We start from the raw sequence: 19,247 nt of genomic DNA on the forward strand, positions 1-19,247 counted from the left end.
CCTCCCTAACTGAAAACTTCAGAATCATATACAAGTATTTTTCATTTCAGAAATGTAATTACTTGATACAATATGTCTCCTGCGTGACTGAAAATCTATTCTCAGTTTGTGTGCATTAGAGGCTTCAAGTTTTCACAGAAGCCTTTTTAACCACTTCTAAATCATACTTTTAGCTAAAAACTCCATTCAGAACTCAAAATGTTCAGAAACCTTCCCTCCTTTTTGGTTGTATTCATCTGAAATCACATTCATAGTTTTTTAAACAGTGACAGTTCAAGTTTCATGAATGTTTCTGGGCCTTTCCAGATTTTTATATTAGTGTGTATGTGGCAGAATGTTTGCAGCGAGTGGATGACATCACACACAGAGTGGGGAGAAGCTGTTCAACTGGTCGGAAAAATATCTGTTTAACTGGTACTTTCTTGTACTTTCAATTTTAAAAAGGTCACAAAAACTAAGGATTTTTACACCTTGATTCAGCTTCTTCCCAATCTTCATATATTTTTCTTTAATCAAGTTCAAGTTTCATGCTTATTTCAGGCCATTGGTAATGTAATGCAGTTTAGGCTACACATGCTTTTTTTCACTGCTTAAACAACAGTTTGCATTCTTCAACCATTTTCCTCATTGCAGTGGGATTGGGAGTTTGAAAACAGTCTTCTACTAGTTCTCAAACTCTAAACATACATAAGTTTGGACAGTGAACAACAGAAACATCCAAGAGCAGTATGACCAAAACACATTTTTGAGTGGAGGGGGATTTTTTATGTTAAAATTTTATTGTATTAGCAGCACAGCACATAGGTAGTTCCCTTGACACCAAGTATAAATGAGCCAAATGATGATAAACTGCGAATAGTTAAGTGAAAAAAGCAGAAGCCAGCAGATATTGTGAAGTGTTTTTGCTGGAGTTTGTACAGACGTTTACACTTAGTCCTGCAAATAGAAAAGATGTTCCACTTTCCCTGTAATATTAACATTTTGTTATACATAGTTAATGCAGTGGTTCTCAAACTGGCGGATGTACATGAACGGGACAAGAAATGTGGGGTGAAACGTGAAATGACATTGTGACTTGTCAAACACAGATGCAGCAACATTATGACTGCAATGATCATCACATAAACACATCAGACACATCCAAAATATGAGGAAGCTGATCCTGCTATCTCATTGTGTTGTGTTTTACATGCTGGCTCATTTCCACACCGTCATGACGGTGTGTGAAGGACACTTGAATAAAACAGAGCCATTGTTAATATTATTAGTAACACCTGTGCTTCTCCTAATGTAACAAGTCAAAATATCATCTGTGAAAAAGGGCTGTTGCCAAACATGTCTCCTGTCCACATTCAGTTCACAAGTAATAACATTTACTTTCATATTCAAAACGTCATTTGAATACAAAGAGGTATCTTCTCTTAACAAGTTAGTGTAATAACCAATTACCGAGCGGCAATAACACTTAATTTTAATACATGTAAAAAAAAAAAAAAAATTTAAAAGAAAAAGGGACTATTCCTCAAAAAAATACAGTCTCAGCATCACAATAAAATTTGTACATACACTGCTTGACTGGTCAGTTAGCATACAGTAAAGCCTAGAGGAAGCAGTACACACTGATATTAACACTTCAGTGATACTTCAGTCCAGTCAGTTAAGCCATGATGGAGTATGTGAGTAAACAGAGAAGAACAAAGTGGAAAGTAAAATATCAGTATTTTTTTTTTTAACTTGAGGCATAATGATTGAAGCTGTAATAACTGATCATTCATATTCACTCAGTCACTACTGAGTCAACTTTAACTGAAGTACAGTTTCTTCTTCTCCAAATCAAGGTTTGGCTAAAACTCCCCTCTGGGTGGTGCTATGGTGCCGTGCACAGTCGTCCAAGTCCAGTCTTTTTAGTTTGACAATAAAGTACAATAAAAGAAAACAAATTCTTTTTTTTTGTATCTATGTCTCTAACTCTTTTTTTTTTGTTTGTTTTGTTTTGGGTTTTTTTGTTTTTTTTTCTGCATTTCACAACGAAGCGTTCTGGCGACATTGCTTCTCTCTCTGTGGCGTCTCTCCTGCCAGGACAGAAGGCAGTGTGTTTCATTTGGAGCGCAGCCTCTGGACCAGCCAGTGGCTCCAGTTTCACTTTTTCCTCTCATTTTCTCACTTAGCAAACTTCTGCATCTCTGCAAGAAGCAAAGAAAAATTGAAGTTAGGGGGGGATACAAATGTGAGATAATTAATGACGGTTGAGTTTGGATGTGCGTGCTTTACCTTTGTCAAGATCAATGACTTTAGGCTGAGTGTTCATGTGGGCCTTCACTTTCAGCAGGTTGTTCTTGTAGTCTATAAATCACACAGGGGAAAGTCAAAAATATGCACACAGTCAAAAACACGCACACAGTTTCTCATCTAACTCACCGAATCTTCTTTCTTCCTCGTTGCACATATTGACTTCAGTCACGTCCATCTCAAAGTCATCCGAGCTGCTGTGACTTCTGCTGGACCTATCGCAGTGAGAAGGAGACATCTGAGTGTGTGTCTAAGGGTAAGACAGTGATAATGTGTGTGTCTTTGCGTGTTTGCAGCACTCACCTCATGGATGCCTGAGGATAATACTCTAAAAATACAAGAAAAGTAGATGAGACTCAAGAAATTCAATGCAGATCAACCTATTATCAGACTGAGATGTTGCAGTTCAGACCTTTGATTTTACGCCTGCGTGTGATGAGGATAATGATGAGGATAATGAACACCAGGAGGAGGAAGGACGTGAGGACGTAGCCCAGCGGCAGGAGAAAGTGGTGTCTCTGGTCGGGCAGAATAACATTGATGACTCGCGGTGATTCAGCCTTCGTGGTATCTGAGTACAGCAGAAGATCACAACAGTCAGCATTTCATTTCCTCTACTCTTCATATCCTCTCTCACAAACAGACCAATGTGTCATCATGAGGTTTACAAATGTAATAAACAAAACCAGACCTTACACTGAACAGTCATTACACACCTCGTGAGTAATACAAAAACATTTCATTTATGATAGCTCACTTACTTTTTCTCTTCACTCCCCTTTTGTGGCTTTGCAGATTTAGAATATTTGAACATCATAGTCTGAAACAATAAAACTGTGTGCAAAGCCTCAGTATGAGCAGTGCTTGTCCATTTTCCTCTGCTATGTAGACTGAATCCTTTCTCCAGTTTGACTTCATTTGTTGAGTAGTTCTTACAGACCAAATTCTCTTTCACAGACATAAAAACATTTTGAACCACGCCAGCAGCGTGGTTATAGCGATGGCGGTGCTGGTCAGTGCGTTCACTGCTTTGAGCCAGAATAAAATATCTATATTGGATGAATTGCCACCAAATTTGGTGCAGATATTCATCATACTTAGAGGATGACTTCTACTGACTTTGGTGACCTGCTGACTTTTCCTATAGTGGCACCAGCCGGCCAAAGTTTCTAATTATCCTGTGAAGTATCACAGCAACTTGCCCAGACATTCGTGGGTCCCTGGCAAGAAATGGCCATTACTATTTCTTCATTAAAGAAGTAAGACTTGATGTGTCACATATTTGTGTAGCAAACAAGAAAATTTTAGGAAGTTAAATCTTCACTGCCTATTGAAAATCTTTCATAACAGCATTTTTGTTACCAGTTTGTTTAAAAAACTATAAACTTAAACTTAATTTCTGCTAAATTTAATCTCGTCTTTGTTCCAAGGGGAATTCAGTGGTTCATGTTTAATGCAGTGGCGGACTAAATGTAATGCTTGGAGACTAACATGTACTCCTTGGCAGAGATTTCTCTCTAAGCCCAACAAAAATAATTTTCAGTCCGTGTCTGTGGCTGCGTACGTATTTGTTGTTGCACATGCATGAGCGTGTGTGATGCTTCCTAAGCTCTGAATGCTGATGACATTTCCAAGGCAGTGTTAAATAATTAGCTGGTTGGGCTTAGATCATGTGTGCGGTTCTGCTGAGTGTTAAGAGGCAGGGGGGCGGTGGGGGGGGGGGCTGGTTTCATTTTGCTTCATTAAAGAATAAAAAGTGCGAGGCGAGAAGCAGCAGCTGCGGACCTCAGACTCAACATATTTGAGCCAAAATGAGATCCAGACAGAAAGTCATGCTGTGATTTACTTTTCCTGGCAGCAAAACACAGAGAAGTGAGGAATAGGAAGAGGAGTGAAGGAAGGGCAGAGCAGGGGTGGAACAGAGGAGGAGAGCCAAGAGAAAGGAAGGGGACGGTGAGATGTTTCTCCAGAGGTCTGACTTGCAAAATGAAGCTAGAAAAGACTTCGTCCAGCGGTCCCAAACACAAACCTCCAACACATACACAGCTGCTTGTCTGCAGCGCACATGAAAACAATACGTTCATCAACATTGTAAATCCTCTGATTCTTCTTTTTTCTACTTTCAAGGCATTTTCTCCTGACTCGTACCCTGATGGGAACATATGTGTTTGTGTTTAGACTGGCTACCCCTCTCCTCCCCCCTTACCCAAACCACTCTGAGAAATAATAGAGATAGAGGGAGGGAAAGAGGGAGGGGTGACCTACATCTCCTCTTCCGTATTTCATCAACAGACTCTTTGGCCCCTGTCCTTCTTTCTCTCTTTGTGCATCTCTCTATCTCAATAAAGCTCTTCCCTCTGCCTGTCTACCTCTCAGTTTGTCTTTCCCTGTGTGTGACCAGCTGCCGTACAGATGAAGCACACTTCCTCTTGTTGTGCATAAACTACTGAAAAGACTTCTTTCTTTCTTCGTAAGGAAGGTTACATAGAAAGGGAGAAAAGCAATGGAAAAGAGCAAGAGAAAGGAACGTGATGAAAATAAACAAATCTGAGCACGTGGGACCCTCAGAGGAGGAAAAACAGAAAGAAGGCACGACAGAGGAAAGATGAAGGTGGGGTAAAAAAAAAAATAAAAGAGTGAAAAACTCCTCCAGAGTGTCAGGAGAGAGCAAAATCACCAGGGCAGCAGCTGGTCAGAGAGGGCAACAGATGAGCAGATAACTAGACTTAATAATAATAATACTACTTTTTTTATTATGACTGCTGCCATGCTAAAATAATGTCTGAGAGCACAGAGGAAGAAACTGTACAAATTCACTCGTGTGCTGGTGTTAAATCAGTTACGCATCTTGTCTCTCAACAAACGCAATTCCCATGGTGCGATTCTACTGTATTATTACAGCTCGGCGACTGAAGGATTAATTGTGTGGGCAGAGCTGGACTTCGGTCCAAAGACTGTATCCGAGAGATTCCACTGAAATGAGATCGGTCTTCTTGGCACACTCACTTATACACACAAACACACACACACGTACACACACACACACACACGTACACGCACACAGATGGGCTCAGCCGCAGGCATTTCTTATTTCTAAGCCTCTCTCAATGATTTTCCCACATTGATACAACTGCCATTTACGGATTTGCTTCAGTTACCTCCTGGAAACACAGACACATGCACCAGAAACTCTCTCATTCGCTAAGAATTCGAGGTAGGCAGCTGGCATGCCAACATACCATTTCCCCCACCCTATCTCTACTCTCTTTTTCTTTTCTAATAAGCACTCAGAGATTTTTAATGCAGGGCAAAGTGCTGAGAAATGTGAACTAAACTAATGAGAATGACGAAATAGTGGAGAACTTTTGGTCGTAAAGAGGGTGAAAATCGATGAGGGTGAGGTTTGGAGGAATGGGTCGTTAGGGAGTGTGTGTGGTTTCGGGGTTTCTGGCATCAGACAAGCTGACAGTGCAACAAAAAAAATCTCTCATGAAACAAACACAAAGCTTTAGAAATGAGGGGGTTTCTTTTCTGCTCCTCTCATCTCCTCTTCCTCTGGCGTTACTTTGCTTTGTGGAGAGTCTGAGGCCGAGACCAAACATGGCAAGGATGAATGAGGACGAAACGAAAAGTACAGAGGGGAAGAATGAAGGAAAGAACAGATGTGTGTGTTTTTTTCCCCTAATTGTATACACCATAGCTGAAATCCACTAAGTTATAAAACATCCTCTCTGCTAAAGCACTCACACTGACCTATAACTAGAGCAGGAAGGACGTTTGTGTTTATGTATTTGTATATTTGTGTGTTTGTGTGTGTGTGTGTGTGTGTGTGTGTGTGTGTGTTACCTTTGTCCTCATTGGGCAGTGCTTTGGCTGTCTGGGTGGTCTGAATCACTGGTGGCTCGACTGTGACCTGGAACTCTCTTCTCTCATGTAGGCCACAGTAATGATGGTGGAGGTGGCAGGAATACATCCCCTCATCTGTGGGCTGCATGTACACACACACACACACACACACACACACACACACACACACACACATTATACCGTATGTAATGTAATGTAATGAAATAGGCTATATGTATGCCTTCAGATGAATCCTATCAGGCACAACAAGAGTTGAGCATTGAAAAACATGAGAACGGACTGATTTTAGCATTTCTGCTCGGCTGTTCCTTAACGCTAACGTCAACATGCTAATGTTGGGTGTAATGTGTAAGCAGCTCTCATGAAAATCAACAGACTGTTATTACCATGTTACCGTGGTAACCAGGTTTTCCTTTGAACTAAGATTTCTATGATGATGTCACAAAGAACTTTTCTACATGCAACTTTGACACAGATGATGCTGTCACATGATCTCTCTCACCAGGCAACCAACACTTTTACTAGTGAGTACCAAATGAGAAGTCTGTATAAACTGCAGTCGGTTTAATTGGTAACATTTAACTTTTAGAAATGGGAACATGCTGTGGCTGTGCTCACAGAGAGAGGGGACATTACAACATAGGCAAATACGAAGTTCTACCTAGTAATACAGGTGCATACTTCGTAGAGAAGTACCTGGGGTGTGGGGGTTATGGGAAAGTGGCCCAGTGCACGAGATTGGACAACAAGGTGAAGATGGCTGTGAAGATTGTGAGGAACGACATGACCTGGGCTGGTAAAAGAGAGGTGGCTGTTCTTCAAAAACTCAGGAAGCTTGACCAAGACAAGAACAACTTGGTCAGGTTTGCCGAGCATTTTGAGTATAAAGGACATGTTTGTCTGGCATTTGAAATGCTGGACATAAATATCTATGATTTCATCAGAAGCAGAGACTTCCAGCCACTGCATCTGTCTGAGATTCGAGTAATCACACAACAAATGCTGGTGGCTCTGAACGCCCTCAAGAGCGTAGGTCTGTCACATGCAGATGTCAAGCCAGACAACATAATGTTGGTTAATCATCATCAGCAGCCCTTCAGGGTGAAACTCATTGATTTTGGTTTGGCTGCTAATATCTCCAAAATACACGCTGGCACCCTAATTCAGGCCATTGGCTACAGGGCCCCTGAAGTTATCCTGGGCCTTCCACTTGATGAGGCTGTAGATATGTGGTCTCTTGGCTGCGTTTTGGCCTTCATGTACCTTGGCCAGAACCTGTATCCAATAAGGTGTGCATATCAGGTAATGAGAGCCATCGTGCAGATGCAGGGTCTGCCTGATGATCACTTGCTGAAGTCTGGAATCTATTCCAGCTGCTTTTTCAGCAAAGACAAAGACTCCTCTAACCCTTCATGGAGGCTGAATACAGAGGCTGAATACATGCTCCTAACAGGCTCCAAGACCAGGCGGTATAGAGGCATTTTTGACAAGTTAACCAGTCTAAATGACATAACAAAGACTCGGCCAGAGGTGAACGATACCACAGAGTCTGAGGACACACAGGCCTTTTTAAGCCTCCTCAAACGAATGCTGCAGGTAGATCCTCAAAAAAGAATCACCCTCAGTGAAGCTCTGGGGCACCGTTTTATTACCATGAAACATTTTCCTCATGATGCAAACCCCAACCCTTACATGTCAGCAGCCTTTACGACGATAACAAAATGCCAACTGGAGGAATCATCAGTTAAATTCAAGCACTCTGTAACATCCAGTGAAGTTGTAAGTTTTAAAGGAGAATCCATTTTTAGTTCGGATGACTCACTTTCATCTATCTGATGAAGAAACTGCTTCTTGCCCGAGTGATGAACGACCACCCACACGTAGCTTAGATGAAGCCAAAACCACAAATGATGGAACCCCAGCCACAGCTGACAGGACCGCTAGAGACAACAACAAGAGACCACTGGAGAAAGCTGGCTTAGATGACGCCACTGCTGCTGAGACCAATCAGAAACCACTTCACTTGAATGAGGCAACTTCACCTGCCTCTGATCTCCATGATTCTGCTGGGGACAGCAGGAGCACCGATGAAAGAACCAAAGGATTTGTCAAAGTCAAAACAAAGAGAATGTTTTTGAAGAGGATTCGACGATTCTTCTCACAGCTGATCAAGACTACAAGTTGATGCAGAGTAAACGTTATTGAAAAAAGACACACCACACTTGAATAAAAATATATTATGGGCAGCACAGCTGCTGCACTCACCTGAAATCTCAAGTACTGCACTAATTTGCCCCTAGGCCTCCTGTTTTCTGTTAAATTATGGTAACTGTGGCTGGTAAAGTCATGTAGCTCCAGGCATCCAGCAACAACCACCACTAGTTTCTTCTCCTTGATTGTAGGAACTACAATGATGGAGTAGTAACTGTAAACTTTGTCGTCTCAACCACAGAAGGCCCACCTCTTAATTCATCGGATTGGACAATAGGAAAAGAAACATAAATGACATTGGGCCCTTCTCTGTTTTTTCAACTAGAGCCACTCAGAGCACTCCTGCAAAACCGCAGGTATGCTGTGCAGCAAGCAACAGGGCACACAAACAGTGTGCAAAACACTTAGTGCCTATAGAAAACAACTGGATATACCATGCAATGGATACTACTTTTTCATGCCATAGGCCTTTTTCACAGCAGACATTTCAACTAGTCATAGTAGAAAGGAAACAGGTGTGTTAGTCAAAAAGCCCTGAAGACGATGATGTTGATGACACTGAGGCTGCACAGTAAGAGGGCTGTGTTGAATCTGTCTTTCTGTGTAGAGTTTAAATGTTCTTCTAATGTCAGCATGTCTTTATTCTGGGTGCTCTAGTTTCATCCCACAGTTCAAAGGAATAACAGGTTAGGTAACTGACGACTTTAAATTTCCTGTAGTTGTGAATGTATGTCTATTTACAAAAACAATTAATAATAAAAATATAACCTATAAATATTGACAATTCATTTTTAATCAATTATTAAAACCTAAACGGATTATTTAGTTCATAATATGAGATGAAAAGTCTCACTTTGGTCACTATATATATTTCTGCTACATTTGGTTGGAAATTTCCTGAAATGATTTAATTTGGTGACCTTAAGAAGTTTTAGATGCCTGTAACAAAATCTTAACCATAAAAGTAGCGAGCAGAAAAAAGACTGAAATCAATCATTTTTGGAATGATCATACGGGTTATTTTGGGAGGCAGTGACAGTCTGTTTTCTTCTTTGAATAGTCACTGTAACTGTGGCAAGCCTGCAAGGGATCAAATAAACCGTTGCCAATTACACAACCCTACCACAATCTTTTTGAATGATGTTAACAATTTACATTACCAATTTAAATAGTCTTTAAAAGGATAACATTATCTATATTGACTATGGTGATATTATGCTCACATGAAAACCTTGGCTGTAAGGGCTCTCAGAACAAAAAAGACTTAAAGGTCATTGTTTTATCCTTGGTTGATATAAGAACCAATGTGTCTGTCTGACGCTGCAGATTCTGGAAGTTTATGTGTGTGTAAGATCACACCCAAATAAGTACTATAGATAATACCGACTATAATTCTTAGAAAGATTCAAATTTACAGACTTATGACTTATACAGTGAAGATTTACCCCTCACTAATTTATAATGGGATACACCCCATAACCTAGGTGGAGATTAGTTGTTACTGAATATTAACACAGTATCTGCAATTTGAAACTGTTACATAATTTACTGAATTAGCTTGGATGACCGAACCCATTCTAATGTTAGTATGTAATATCTGACCTGACACTCTAAAATGCTGTTTAAAAATTATGTAAACTGAGAAGACTTTAAATTACATTTCACAAAAAAGAAAATATATCTTAAATTACAGAACATGCAAATAAATGAATACTGTCAGTCAGGTTATCTTAATCCCTAATGCCCAGATCTCTGTGGAAGCCCATTTCTGCCTCACGCTGACTGGAAAACTGGCCCCATTCCACAGTGTGGTCATAAAGCCCCAGAGTCTCTTGAGCCTGTGTTTAACCTAAATCTACTGATTTATGAACTCTATCAAAACAAAACAAAACAAAACACTGGGGCCCTAGAGATTCTCTAAAATGTGACTGTAAGGATTAAACTGCTTTCTATTACTACAAGTGCCACAAAGGGACTGACAGAGTCCTTTTGGGCGGGTCTTGTATTGTCTGTTATGATACTGTTGTTATTGTTTTTAAAAGTTGATGTGATTGCTCAACATACTGTGGCTGCCAACCTCATTTCCCAATACAGCAATAATGTTTAATTTGACAAGAGCTACATTACTGATGTAACTTCCATGTGTTCTAGAAACACATGTACAACACACTCTCTCTACACATTGCATCCAAAGTGCATGGGCACACAGATTTGTAGTATGGGTGAGCCCAGTGGGAAGTGTACTCCTTACTATAGGAGAATATTTTAACAATGTGTACTAAAACTACCAGGCTCTTATGGTGTTCTCGGTTCCCCCTTGAAGTTACTCTCCTTTTACACAACATTACACACCTGCAGGTCAGATATGGTGAGTGAGAAGTCTCCCTCTGAGAAGGCTTGATTGCTGATGTTCATCTTCCTCTGGAGGAACAGTGGTCCGTAGCTGCGCTGCTCCCCAGAGGCGTACAGATCCACCAGCCGGTCAGCACGGTCATGGCGGATTCCTGGGGACTGGCGGTCCCAGTGGACTACCTGGAAACCACCAAAGCAGGAAAGGAGTTGCATTTTTCAGTCAATATCACGTAATCCCTCTAAATCAAAAGTAAATCCAGGCTGAGATTGATTGTCTGAGGAAAATAAACTCATGTAGCACACGCACCTGCTGGTCCTCCTCGTCGTTGCTCCAGTCTGTCCACACGTTGCGTCGGTTGATGCAAGGCAGCACCACGGTGCTCCCAAGCAGCACCACATACACCGCCTTTTGTCCATCCCAGAAGCGCTGTTCCTTACGGCCTTTATGGTAAACATGCAAAAAAAAAAAAGACAAACTTTAAAGTCAGCTTTAAAGTTGCTGTGTGTTGAAGATGCTGGTAGTTGGTGAAGTGAGATACATACGTGATTTAGTGACGTTGAGCTGTACTCTGACCGTCTCGTACAGGTGGCAGTAGAGATGGTGGAGGTTACAGGAGTACAGACCTCTGTCGTTCATCGTCACATCTATCATCACATGCAGAAAAGCAAACATAATGATGTTGTTGGGTCAAATAATTGTCACATATGCACTTAAAAGACAATACCAGTGGTTTTGTGTGCTGTTTGCAGAAACTGTGAGCACTAGTTCACCTTCAATCAGTTTATCTGTCAAAATTGCTTGAATGCTGTTGAGCACTGGAACTGCTTTAAAAAAAAATCCTTCTGATTGGTGCATTCAGGTGTTTACGATGCTTTGACAACTACAGTGTGTCAGAATTTCAATGTTTGAACTCAGCTGTTGGAGAGTAAATCATGGCAGAAAAGCAACAAAGCAAATACTATGAATGAATCCTGAAAGCTGATAGATGGAGTTTCCCACATTTCTTGAATGCACCAAGAATTTTTCAAAACAGCAGCGTTTCCCATGTGCTTTATGAAGGAGGGGATCCATCTTGCTTGAAACAAAGCCCACCTTTGCTACCGTCATAGAATTTACACTTCTATTAAATGAAGCATTTACCTTTAAGAATAAAGAGCAAATACACTACTGCACACATTAGATGTTGTCAATTAAAAGAGACTGATCATGAGACAAGATGTGTTTTGTTTTCAACTGTATTTCTGTGGTGGAAATGCAGCTTTTAATAAATAAGGTCAATGTTAACTGATGGATTATGTGTCTCAAGCAAATTTGACTTTCATGCTGGTATGTACAGAAATGAATAGCTACCTGCAGGGTAAAAAAATCAAAAATGTATTGTATGATTTGAAAAGTATAAGAGCTATAAGAGAATAAGAATCAAGGCAAAGTCACAGTGAGACAGGAAAACAAAGTAATGTCAGTCATACTGAGCAGCTAAATTATACCATAGCTACAGACATTAAAGTCAAAGACAGTGAGTGTGACCTTTGATGACCAGGGAGAAGTTTCCATCCCTGAAGGCTGTTTGGGTGATGCCGACTCTACCCAGGTTGTAGGAGTTGTAGATCCTCTGGTCTCCTGCTGAAAACATGTCCACCACCCTCTCCATGGTGTTGTCTGGATGGGCCCGGTACAGGTCCCAGTGGAGCACCCTCTGTCTGTCCCTCACCCTGTCCCTGGTCCACACCATGCGACCGCTCACACACTGCAGCACCACCCTCGACCCAGCTGGGGCGCTTACATTGTAACCTGCCACCACCACACTGCTGCTGCTGTCGGACTGACCTGACACTGAGGGACAGAGAGGGCGTAGATATTCACACAGAGATGTCAAGCATTTACTAAATCCCTTAGGAGAAATGTATAGAAATAAATCACAACTGCACACACACACACACACACACACACACACACACACACACACACACACACACACCGAGGAACATACCTGCAGTGAAGAGGCAGGCCACAGGGACTGAAATAGAAACAGTTGAAAAAGTGAACAGGATAATCACTTGAACAGATCCAGTCAGACCTGAGTGACATTTCCACAACATACCAGTGCATGTTGTGGGTTGTGTTAAAAGTAGCCTTAATTGGAAACTATAGTAGAAAGTATAAGGTATAGTCATTGACTGATATTCATTTCATGCTGCAAAGTAAATGCTTTTCTTACACTGTCCTGATGGTTTAGACACTGACTCAGTAAAACTCATCAGACAGGAATGTGTCTGTGTGCGAGTGAAGCTGAGGTGGACAGATGAAAAGCACTGAGTCTGGTTTTAATATCAGCCTGAAGAAATTCAAATGAATAATATCTGCCTCTACATATCAGCAAATCTACTGAAGTGTGCTCTAAAACTTTTAAATCAGCTTAGCGCCTCCAAAGCCTTTAAACATTAAGATGACTTCGTACGGAAAGGGGTAGAAAAGAAAAAGAGTAAACTTGTAACCAAAGAAAATACTTTTTTTTAATTTAATCACATACTAATGCAGAAGATTACGTCTTGTTTGCAGCATACTTTTAAAAATATAATCTTATGTGTGCATACTCTACAGTAACAACACGCACCTGTAACAAAAGTAAAAACAATGCAGCGGCAACCAAACTTACTGTGGATCAAGAGGAGCGCCTGGAAAATGATGTCCTCCCTCTCGCTCTTCATGTTGACAATTTTAATAACACGGAGACTTGTCAAAGCTGTACACCTGGCAGACGACCCTGAGAGTAAGAGAATACGTATTGTTTATCCATCCGCAACAGCAGCGGGAATGGGTTTGTTCAGATTTCAGAGTCTGAAGAGAGGACATCAACACAGAACCAAAACAGGACAGGACTGAACTGATCCCACCCGGGAAATGAAACCCGACACCACCGGCCTGCATGAACATCCCCTCCTCTCACATCACCCGTAACTTCACTTATTCACTTATCACTGCTCCACATCTCAGGACAGAGATTACTTGATTACAGTGGACGTATATCATTATTACACTGGGCTATTATGTTAGGCCTACAGAACATATAATGCTCTTTAATATCCTACTTACTTCATATTTCACAGCATGTCAAAAGGCAACTGCTGAACTTGATTCCACTTAATAATAATACTGATGATGATGATACTACTACTAGCCTACTACTACTAATAGTAATAATAATAGTAATAATAATAATAATAATAATAATAGCCTAATACTTATAATACTATTACTACTAGGCTACTACGACTTCTAAAAATAATAATAATACAATATTATCTTACATAGGCAAGGGGAACTCGATTCACACATTCAAAACAAATAAATAAAAGTAAAAGAAATATCATAGAAATAATATAGCTTTACTTGGAATACTTGAGAATACTTTTAAGTATGGCCTCCTCCGGTTTTGAATGCAGGACTTTTGAAAGAAAGTTTTGTAGATTGTGGTATTAAAGTATCTGAGTGCTTTTTCGACCAATGCTTGATCTCTGCATGAAATAATACTAATGGGACAGTGCAGAAGGGATAGTAGGCCTATTGCATTTTTGGGCAGGAAGCATACAAAAAGCCATAATATGTCCTTAATCTCCAGCATCATTAGTGTTAGTTTTATTTCAAAAGTACTCACCACATTTAACATATGTCCATATAAGCCACTTTTAAAGGGCTACATTTTGCATTTGAAGTCCAGAAATATCGACAGGTTTCCACTGCTTCTACTGATATTTCTCTTTCTCACTGATGACACTCAGTGGCTGCTTCGCTGTTATTACAGGCACACTCCAACATTATAAAGGCTCGCTTGAATGTGCATGTCGTGATTGACTCTATGTTCTTTTTCTCATGTGATATTATGAAGATGGTTATCAGTGTGGCTATATTACTGCTCTCTTATCTCAAAAGCACGTTCCCATACCGGGAGTCGAACCCGGGCCGCCTGGGTGAAAACCAGGAATCCTAACCGCTAGACCATATGGGACTCCTGTTGATCTTAATTTGACTATCTGTTCATAGAAATGTGCTGTCTTGATTATTTTAAAGTTTATTATTCCATTGTAACTGCATTATTGCACTACCTATCCACTTCAAAATAAATAAATAATGACTAATTCACATGAAACAGTGGCTCAAGAGACAAAACACCACCATTTATAGTAAACCTACAGCTACTGTTTATTGTCAGCTTTACCATTACCATCGAATTTGATACTCCTCGGTATTTTACTTAAAAACATTCACATCTTTAAAATATTTTTCTGTAGACTTTATTACAATAATTGGTCGTATTATGTTAAAACGATAATCACAAAAATACATTACCTTTTTTACTTCATGGCTGTATAACTGGCTGCTAATAAAGTAATGTTTAAAATTAAGTAACTTTGTGGTGATAGCATGTTTACTGACGCTCAGGGATAGCGCTGCACAGCACTGCGGAACCTTTCTCACGATTTGTTGACAACCGGCGCTGTTGGATGTTACACCCCCGACGCTTCCCCTGAAACGAGCGAACTCATTCAAGGGTTTGTAGCTGGAGGTAAACTAGTCTAACAAGTGCAATTATTTAGTTGAACGTCGCTTAAATCCCCATTTACATTCTCTTAAAAGTAGTTAAAATGTCGTAATATGGATGTTGGAGTAATATTAGTCGTTTCTGTGCGGTTGTTTTAGCTTACTGTCAATTAGCCAGCACGCTTGCTCGGTATCGCAGCTAACCCTAGCTAGCTAATCACCCGGTGTCACGGCTAACTTATACTCAAATCCTTGTCCTTTTTCATAATTGCTTAATTTATATAGTTTAGGAATCTTACATACTCCCTCTTCTGTTTTTGCAGGTCCTGTGTAAAACGTTAAAAGATGTTTTTGACAAGATCGGAATATGACAGGTAGGTGCAACTCAAACTGCTTTGTCATTTGTTGAGCGCTTCTCAGTGGGAATGAGCAAACTCAGGAAAGCACACTTATGTTAACAAGTTTCTGTAAGGCTGTTTTCGATTTTGACTGGTCAAAGAAGTTTGGAGGTGCCTTTGTTTGCAACCCTTGTTGTAATTGTTTAGCTGTTTGTTGTAGATAGTTAGCTAGCAGCTAGTCGCTTTCCGACAAGTTAATTTGCTTTCACTTTCGGTATTGCTGTTTTTTTTTTAAATTTAACCTTTATTTAACCAGAAAGCCAAACTGAGATTAAAAATGTGTTTTAGTAATGCTGTTATCAAGAAACTTGTGTGCGCACAAACGCTTTGACTGAAAGTGTTTGTGTGTGTTTGTGTGTGTTGTTGTTTTTTTTTGTTGTTGTTTTTTTGTGGTGACTCTAGACATGCGAAAATACAAACTCAGCATTATGCCAACTACATTTATTGGCATATTGTTTTCCAATGTTGAACTGACAACCGTTAGTAATAATTACTCACATTTGTTTTGCAGAGGTGTGAACACATTCTCTCCTGAAGGAAGATTGTTCCAGGTTGAATATGCCATTGAGGCTATAAAGGTGAGTATTCTATGCTGACTAACATAACTGTCAACCTCTATGTGATATTGTATGCTGAAACTTGAAAACAAGTGTCCCATCTGAAGCTCATATGTTGTCTTTGGTCTGGCCTTGCTCTCCCAGTTGGGCTCCACAGCCATTGGTATCCAGACATCAGAGGGGGTGTGTCTGGCTGTGGAGAAGAGGATCACCTCTCCCCTGATGGAGCCCAACAGCATTGAGAAGATCGTGGAGATTGACAGTCACATTGGTCAGTGGGAACAAAAAAAATAAGAATTCATACCGAAGATTAATGATTGAATATGTACTGTATTTGAGAAAAGTTATTTGCTGGTGTTTTAATCATAAATCCACAACTAATTTGACAGGTAAACAATCAATTCATCATTTTAACTGTATTTGTATATTGGAAAAAGAAAAAAAACCCTAAAGAAAACAAGAATGAGTTTTAACACTTAGCTGTGTTTGTATTGCATGTTTTGTTCACTGAAATGAAAAGCATTGTACACTTACTAAAGCACTAGAGCAAGTGAGAAGCAGAGTAAAATGTAAAATAAACACATAAATGATGGAAAAAACAAGATTAATTTTATAGTGTCATTAGAATTGTTTTAACAATAGCATGGCAATTGATCCAAGAAAAAATATTGCTGAAGAAGAATACTTTGCATAGTAAAACGGACAATCTGAACTGTAGCAGAAACATATTTTGCCCATGTAAAGATCTATTTATAAGAAAAGAGTCATAAAAGGGCACTTCTCATTCTCTTTCTAGATTTCCCCTCTGTGAGGCTTTTGGTGTTGAGCTAATAGAATGGGAAACTTTGTATTTTTTAAAATCTTATCAGAAATTTTCTGGGTGTTCTTTGCCCTGACCAAAAATCTTGAGTGGCATTCATTGTGAGTTAAAATAGTTTTAAATGTGTTTTGGGCAGACCCGTGGGCCTTTTTTTTTTTTTTTTTGGAATAATAGTTGAGCCTACTCATATCGCATGCATGGACAACTTTCTCTTTAGGAAGAAAAGCCTGACCTGTCATGTTATTTAATTTAGGAAATATAGTAACAGTCATATTGCTTGTACCATGTAAGACTGCAAAATTTGATCAGTGGCAATGATTAAACCCACACCTCTTGTATATTAATGTTACCACAGTTGATGTAGTATGACATTACATTTCTATGTTTGACATTGATGATTGTTCGGTTAGGCTACAGCATCTGAAGGTCGTCCGGTTTCTTAATTTTCTTTCTCTCCACCTCAAAGGTTGCGCCATGAGTGGCTTGATAGCTGATGCTAAGACTCTAATTGACAAAGCAAGAGTGGAAACACAGGTATGGCTGCTGAGCACACTGTAATTTAAGCAGTTTACTGACCTTGTGTTTAACCTGAAATTAACCTGTTGATTTTCCTCCTCAGAACCACTGGTTCACTTACAATGAGACAATGACAGTGGAGAGTGTGACTCAGGCTGTGTCCAACCTGGCGCTGCAGTTTGGAGAGGAGGATGCTGATCCCGGTGCCATGGTCAGTCACTCAGATGATCTCTGTTGAAATATTCACTCATTCAAATCTCAAGTCAATGGGATTATTTTTTTTCCAAAAGCATACACATTGATGGTGTCAGTAATGTGGCCTGACCTGTATTCTTCTCTCTCTTCTCTGTTCCTCTGTTCTGGCACTCATAGAGTCGACCATTTGGCGTAGCACTTCTGTTTGGGGGAGTTGATGAAAAAGGACCGCAGCTGTATGTAAAGATTTAATGCACCTTAAATACTTATAACTTCAAATGGTAGAACAATTAACTTTTAAGTCAGACCACTGAGAGACTTAGATCTTATGTTTGTAAATGCAGGTACCACATGGACCCATCAGGAACCTTTGTGCAGTGTGATGCTCGGGCCATCGGCTCAGCGTCTGAGGGAGCACAGAGTTCTCTGCAAGAGGTCTACCACAAGGTATCCACTGCACATTTATAATCACCAGGAAAATTAGCAACGCAAATTGATCTGTTTATAAGCTGCTATCTGATATGCAAGCTGTTAAATTATTGTTTTTTTGCAAAATGCAAAATTGTAGAATTTTCTAAGCTCATATTGGCACAAGTCATCTAAAGTAAAGACATGCAAATCACCAACACTAAAGTGTTGTATCTTTTCGGTTTGTCTCTCTCCCCCTGGGTAACTGACAGTCCATGACATTAAAAGACGCCATCAAGTCGTCTCTCACCATTCTGAAGCAGGTGATGGAGGAGAAGCTCAACGCCACCAATATTGAGGTTTGTTCCTCATTTCTCACTCATGTTCTAAATACTTGATTTTAGTTGATCTTTGTGGACATTTGAGAGGTTGAATTTGTTTATTAAAATGTCCAGTTCAAACCACATCACCAGTGTTAGTTTGACTTTCATTTGAAAAAACTCTTAGCCACAGCAGTTTTAAGTTTGCACAGGGCTATCAGCGTTTAAATCCCCTGTGCTCGGTTCATGAAGGCTTAATCTGTGTCTCTCCTGTAGCTGGCAACAGTAGAGCCTGGAAAGACCTTCCACATGTATTCCAAAGAGGAGCTGGAAGATGTAATCAAGGATATCTAGAGCAGAAAAGACTTGACAGTCTTGGTTTGAGTTCTGGAGAGGAGACGAGAGGACGTGGAGCTACACCTGGGACAAATGTCACAACACAACCACAGTTTTCCATCAGCGCATTCTCCCCCTTGCTGCATTCAGAAGTTTTTGGATTGAATAAGAGGGTTATCTTTGTAATGTGCTAATTTACTTCTCTCTCTCTATCTGTACTGCTCTGTACAGGAGTCTGACCAGCGCTTACTGCTGAGTGGCACAAAAAATGTAGGGGTGGGAGGGTGGGGGTTTTGGGGTATTTTTTTGTTACGAATCAGTACTTCGATTAAACTTGTATTCAGAAAGTGATCTGACTCTGTAGTTTTTGTGTTTCTTGTTTCAAGTATGGTAGTCTAGTATTACCCCCCCACCCTCCCACACACACATTTAGGGTTA

General features: G+C 40.1%; 2 protein-coding genes and 1 non-coding gene across 4 annotated transcripts; 1 reads left to right on the forward strand and 2 right to left on the reverse strand.

Annotated features, from left to right (window-relative positions):
• Positions 1–762: 762 nt before the first annotated feature.
• LOC111221957 (matrix remodeling-associated protein 8-like) lies at positions 763–13,584 on the reverse strand. Its single transcript, XM_022745559.1, has 12 exons — positions 13,377–13,584; positions 12,711–12,737; positions 12,248–12,553; positions 11,263–11,364; positions 11,027–11,160; positions 10,720–10,899; positions 6,136–6,277; positions 2,702–2,860; positions 2,593–2,617; positions 2,419–2,504; positions 2,272–2,343; positions 763–2,183 (listed from the first exon to the last, which is right to left on the reverse strand). The coding sequence occupies exons 1-12, from the start codon at positions 13,426–13,428 to the stop codon at positions 2,161–2,163; spliced, it is 1,308 nt and encodes a 435-aa protein (XP_022601280.1). The 5' UTR covers positions 13,429–13,584; the 3' UTR covers positions 763–2,160.
• A 1,070-nt stretch (positions 13,585–14,654) lies between these two features.
• On the reverse strand, positions 14,655–14,726 carry trnae-uuc. Its single transcript has one exon. It is a non-coding gene; the product is annotated as a tRNA-Glu (tRNA).
• A 467-nt stretch (positions 14,727–15,193) lies between these two features.
• psma5 (proteasome subunit alpha 5) lies at positions 15,194–19,087 on the forward strand. 2 transcript variants are annotated; one of them, XM_022744974.1, is made up of 10 exons: positions 15,194–15,284; positions 15,583–15,633; positions 16,169–16,235; positions 16,359–16,485; positions 17,501–17,568; positions 17,654–17,761; positions 17,923–17,981; positions 18,090–18,192; positions 18,426–18,512; positions 18,750–19,087. In XM_022744974.1, exons 2-10 carry the CDS (start codon positions 15,605–15,607, stop codon positions 18,825–18,827), a joined length of 726 nt encoding a protein of 241 aa, XP_022600695.1. In that variant the 5' UTR covers positions 15,194–15,284; positions 15,583–15,604; the 3' UTR covers positions 18,828–19,087. The 2 variants fall into 2 exon arrangements, with proteins under 2 accessions (XP_022600695.1, XP_022600696.1); XM_022744975.1 differs by having other exon boundaries at positions 15,233–15,270.
• Positions 19,088–19,247: the final 160 nt, after the last annotated feature.

Source organism: Seriola dumerili, unplaced genomic scaffold (genome assembly GCF_002260705.1).
Source record: "Seriola dumerili isolate Sdu_G_001 unplaced genomic scaffold, Sdu_1.0 BDQW01000088.1, whole genome shotgun sequence".
In the NCBI taxonomy this organism is placed as follows: domain Eukaryota; kingdom Metazoa; phylum Chordata; class Actinopteri; order Carangiformes; family Carangidae; genus Seriola; species Seriola dumerili.

Excerpts from the sequence above, each read along its gene's own strand:
- psma5 (XM_022744974.1), top strand. The coding sequence starts at position 15,605 with ATGTTTTTGACAAGATCGGAATATGACAG. Across the intron at positions 15,634-16,168 it reads ACAAGATCGGAATATGACAG|AGGTGTGAACACATTCTCTC; the intron begins GTAGGTGCAACT and ends TTTGTTTTGCAG. Across the intron at positions 16,236-16,358 it reads ATGCCATTGAGGCTATAAAG|TTGGGCTCCACAGCCATTGG; the intron begins GTGAGTATTCTA and ends TTGCTCTCCCAG.
- LOC111221957 (XM_022745559.1), bottom strand. The coding sequence starts at position 13,428 with ATGAAGAGCGAGAGGGAGGACATCATTTTCCAGGCGCTCCTCTTGATC. Across the intron at positions 10,900-11,026 it reads ACGACGAGGAGGACCAGCAG|GTAGTCCACTGGGACCGCCA; the intron begins GTGCGTGTGCTA and ends GGTGGTTTCCAG. Across the intron at positions 2,505-2,592 it reads TATCCTCAGGCATCCATGAG|GTCCAGCAGAAGTCACAGCA; the intron begins GTGAGTGCTGCA and ends TCACTGCGATAG.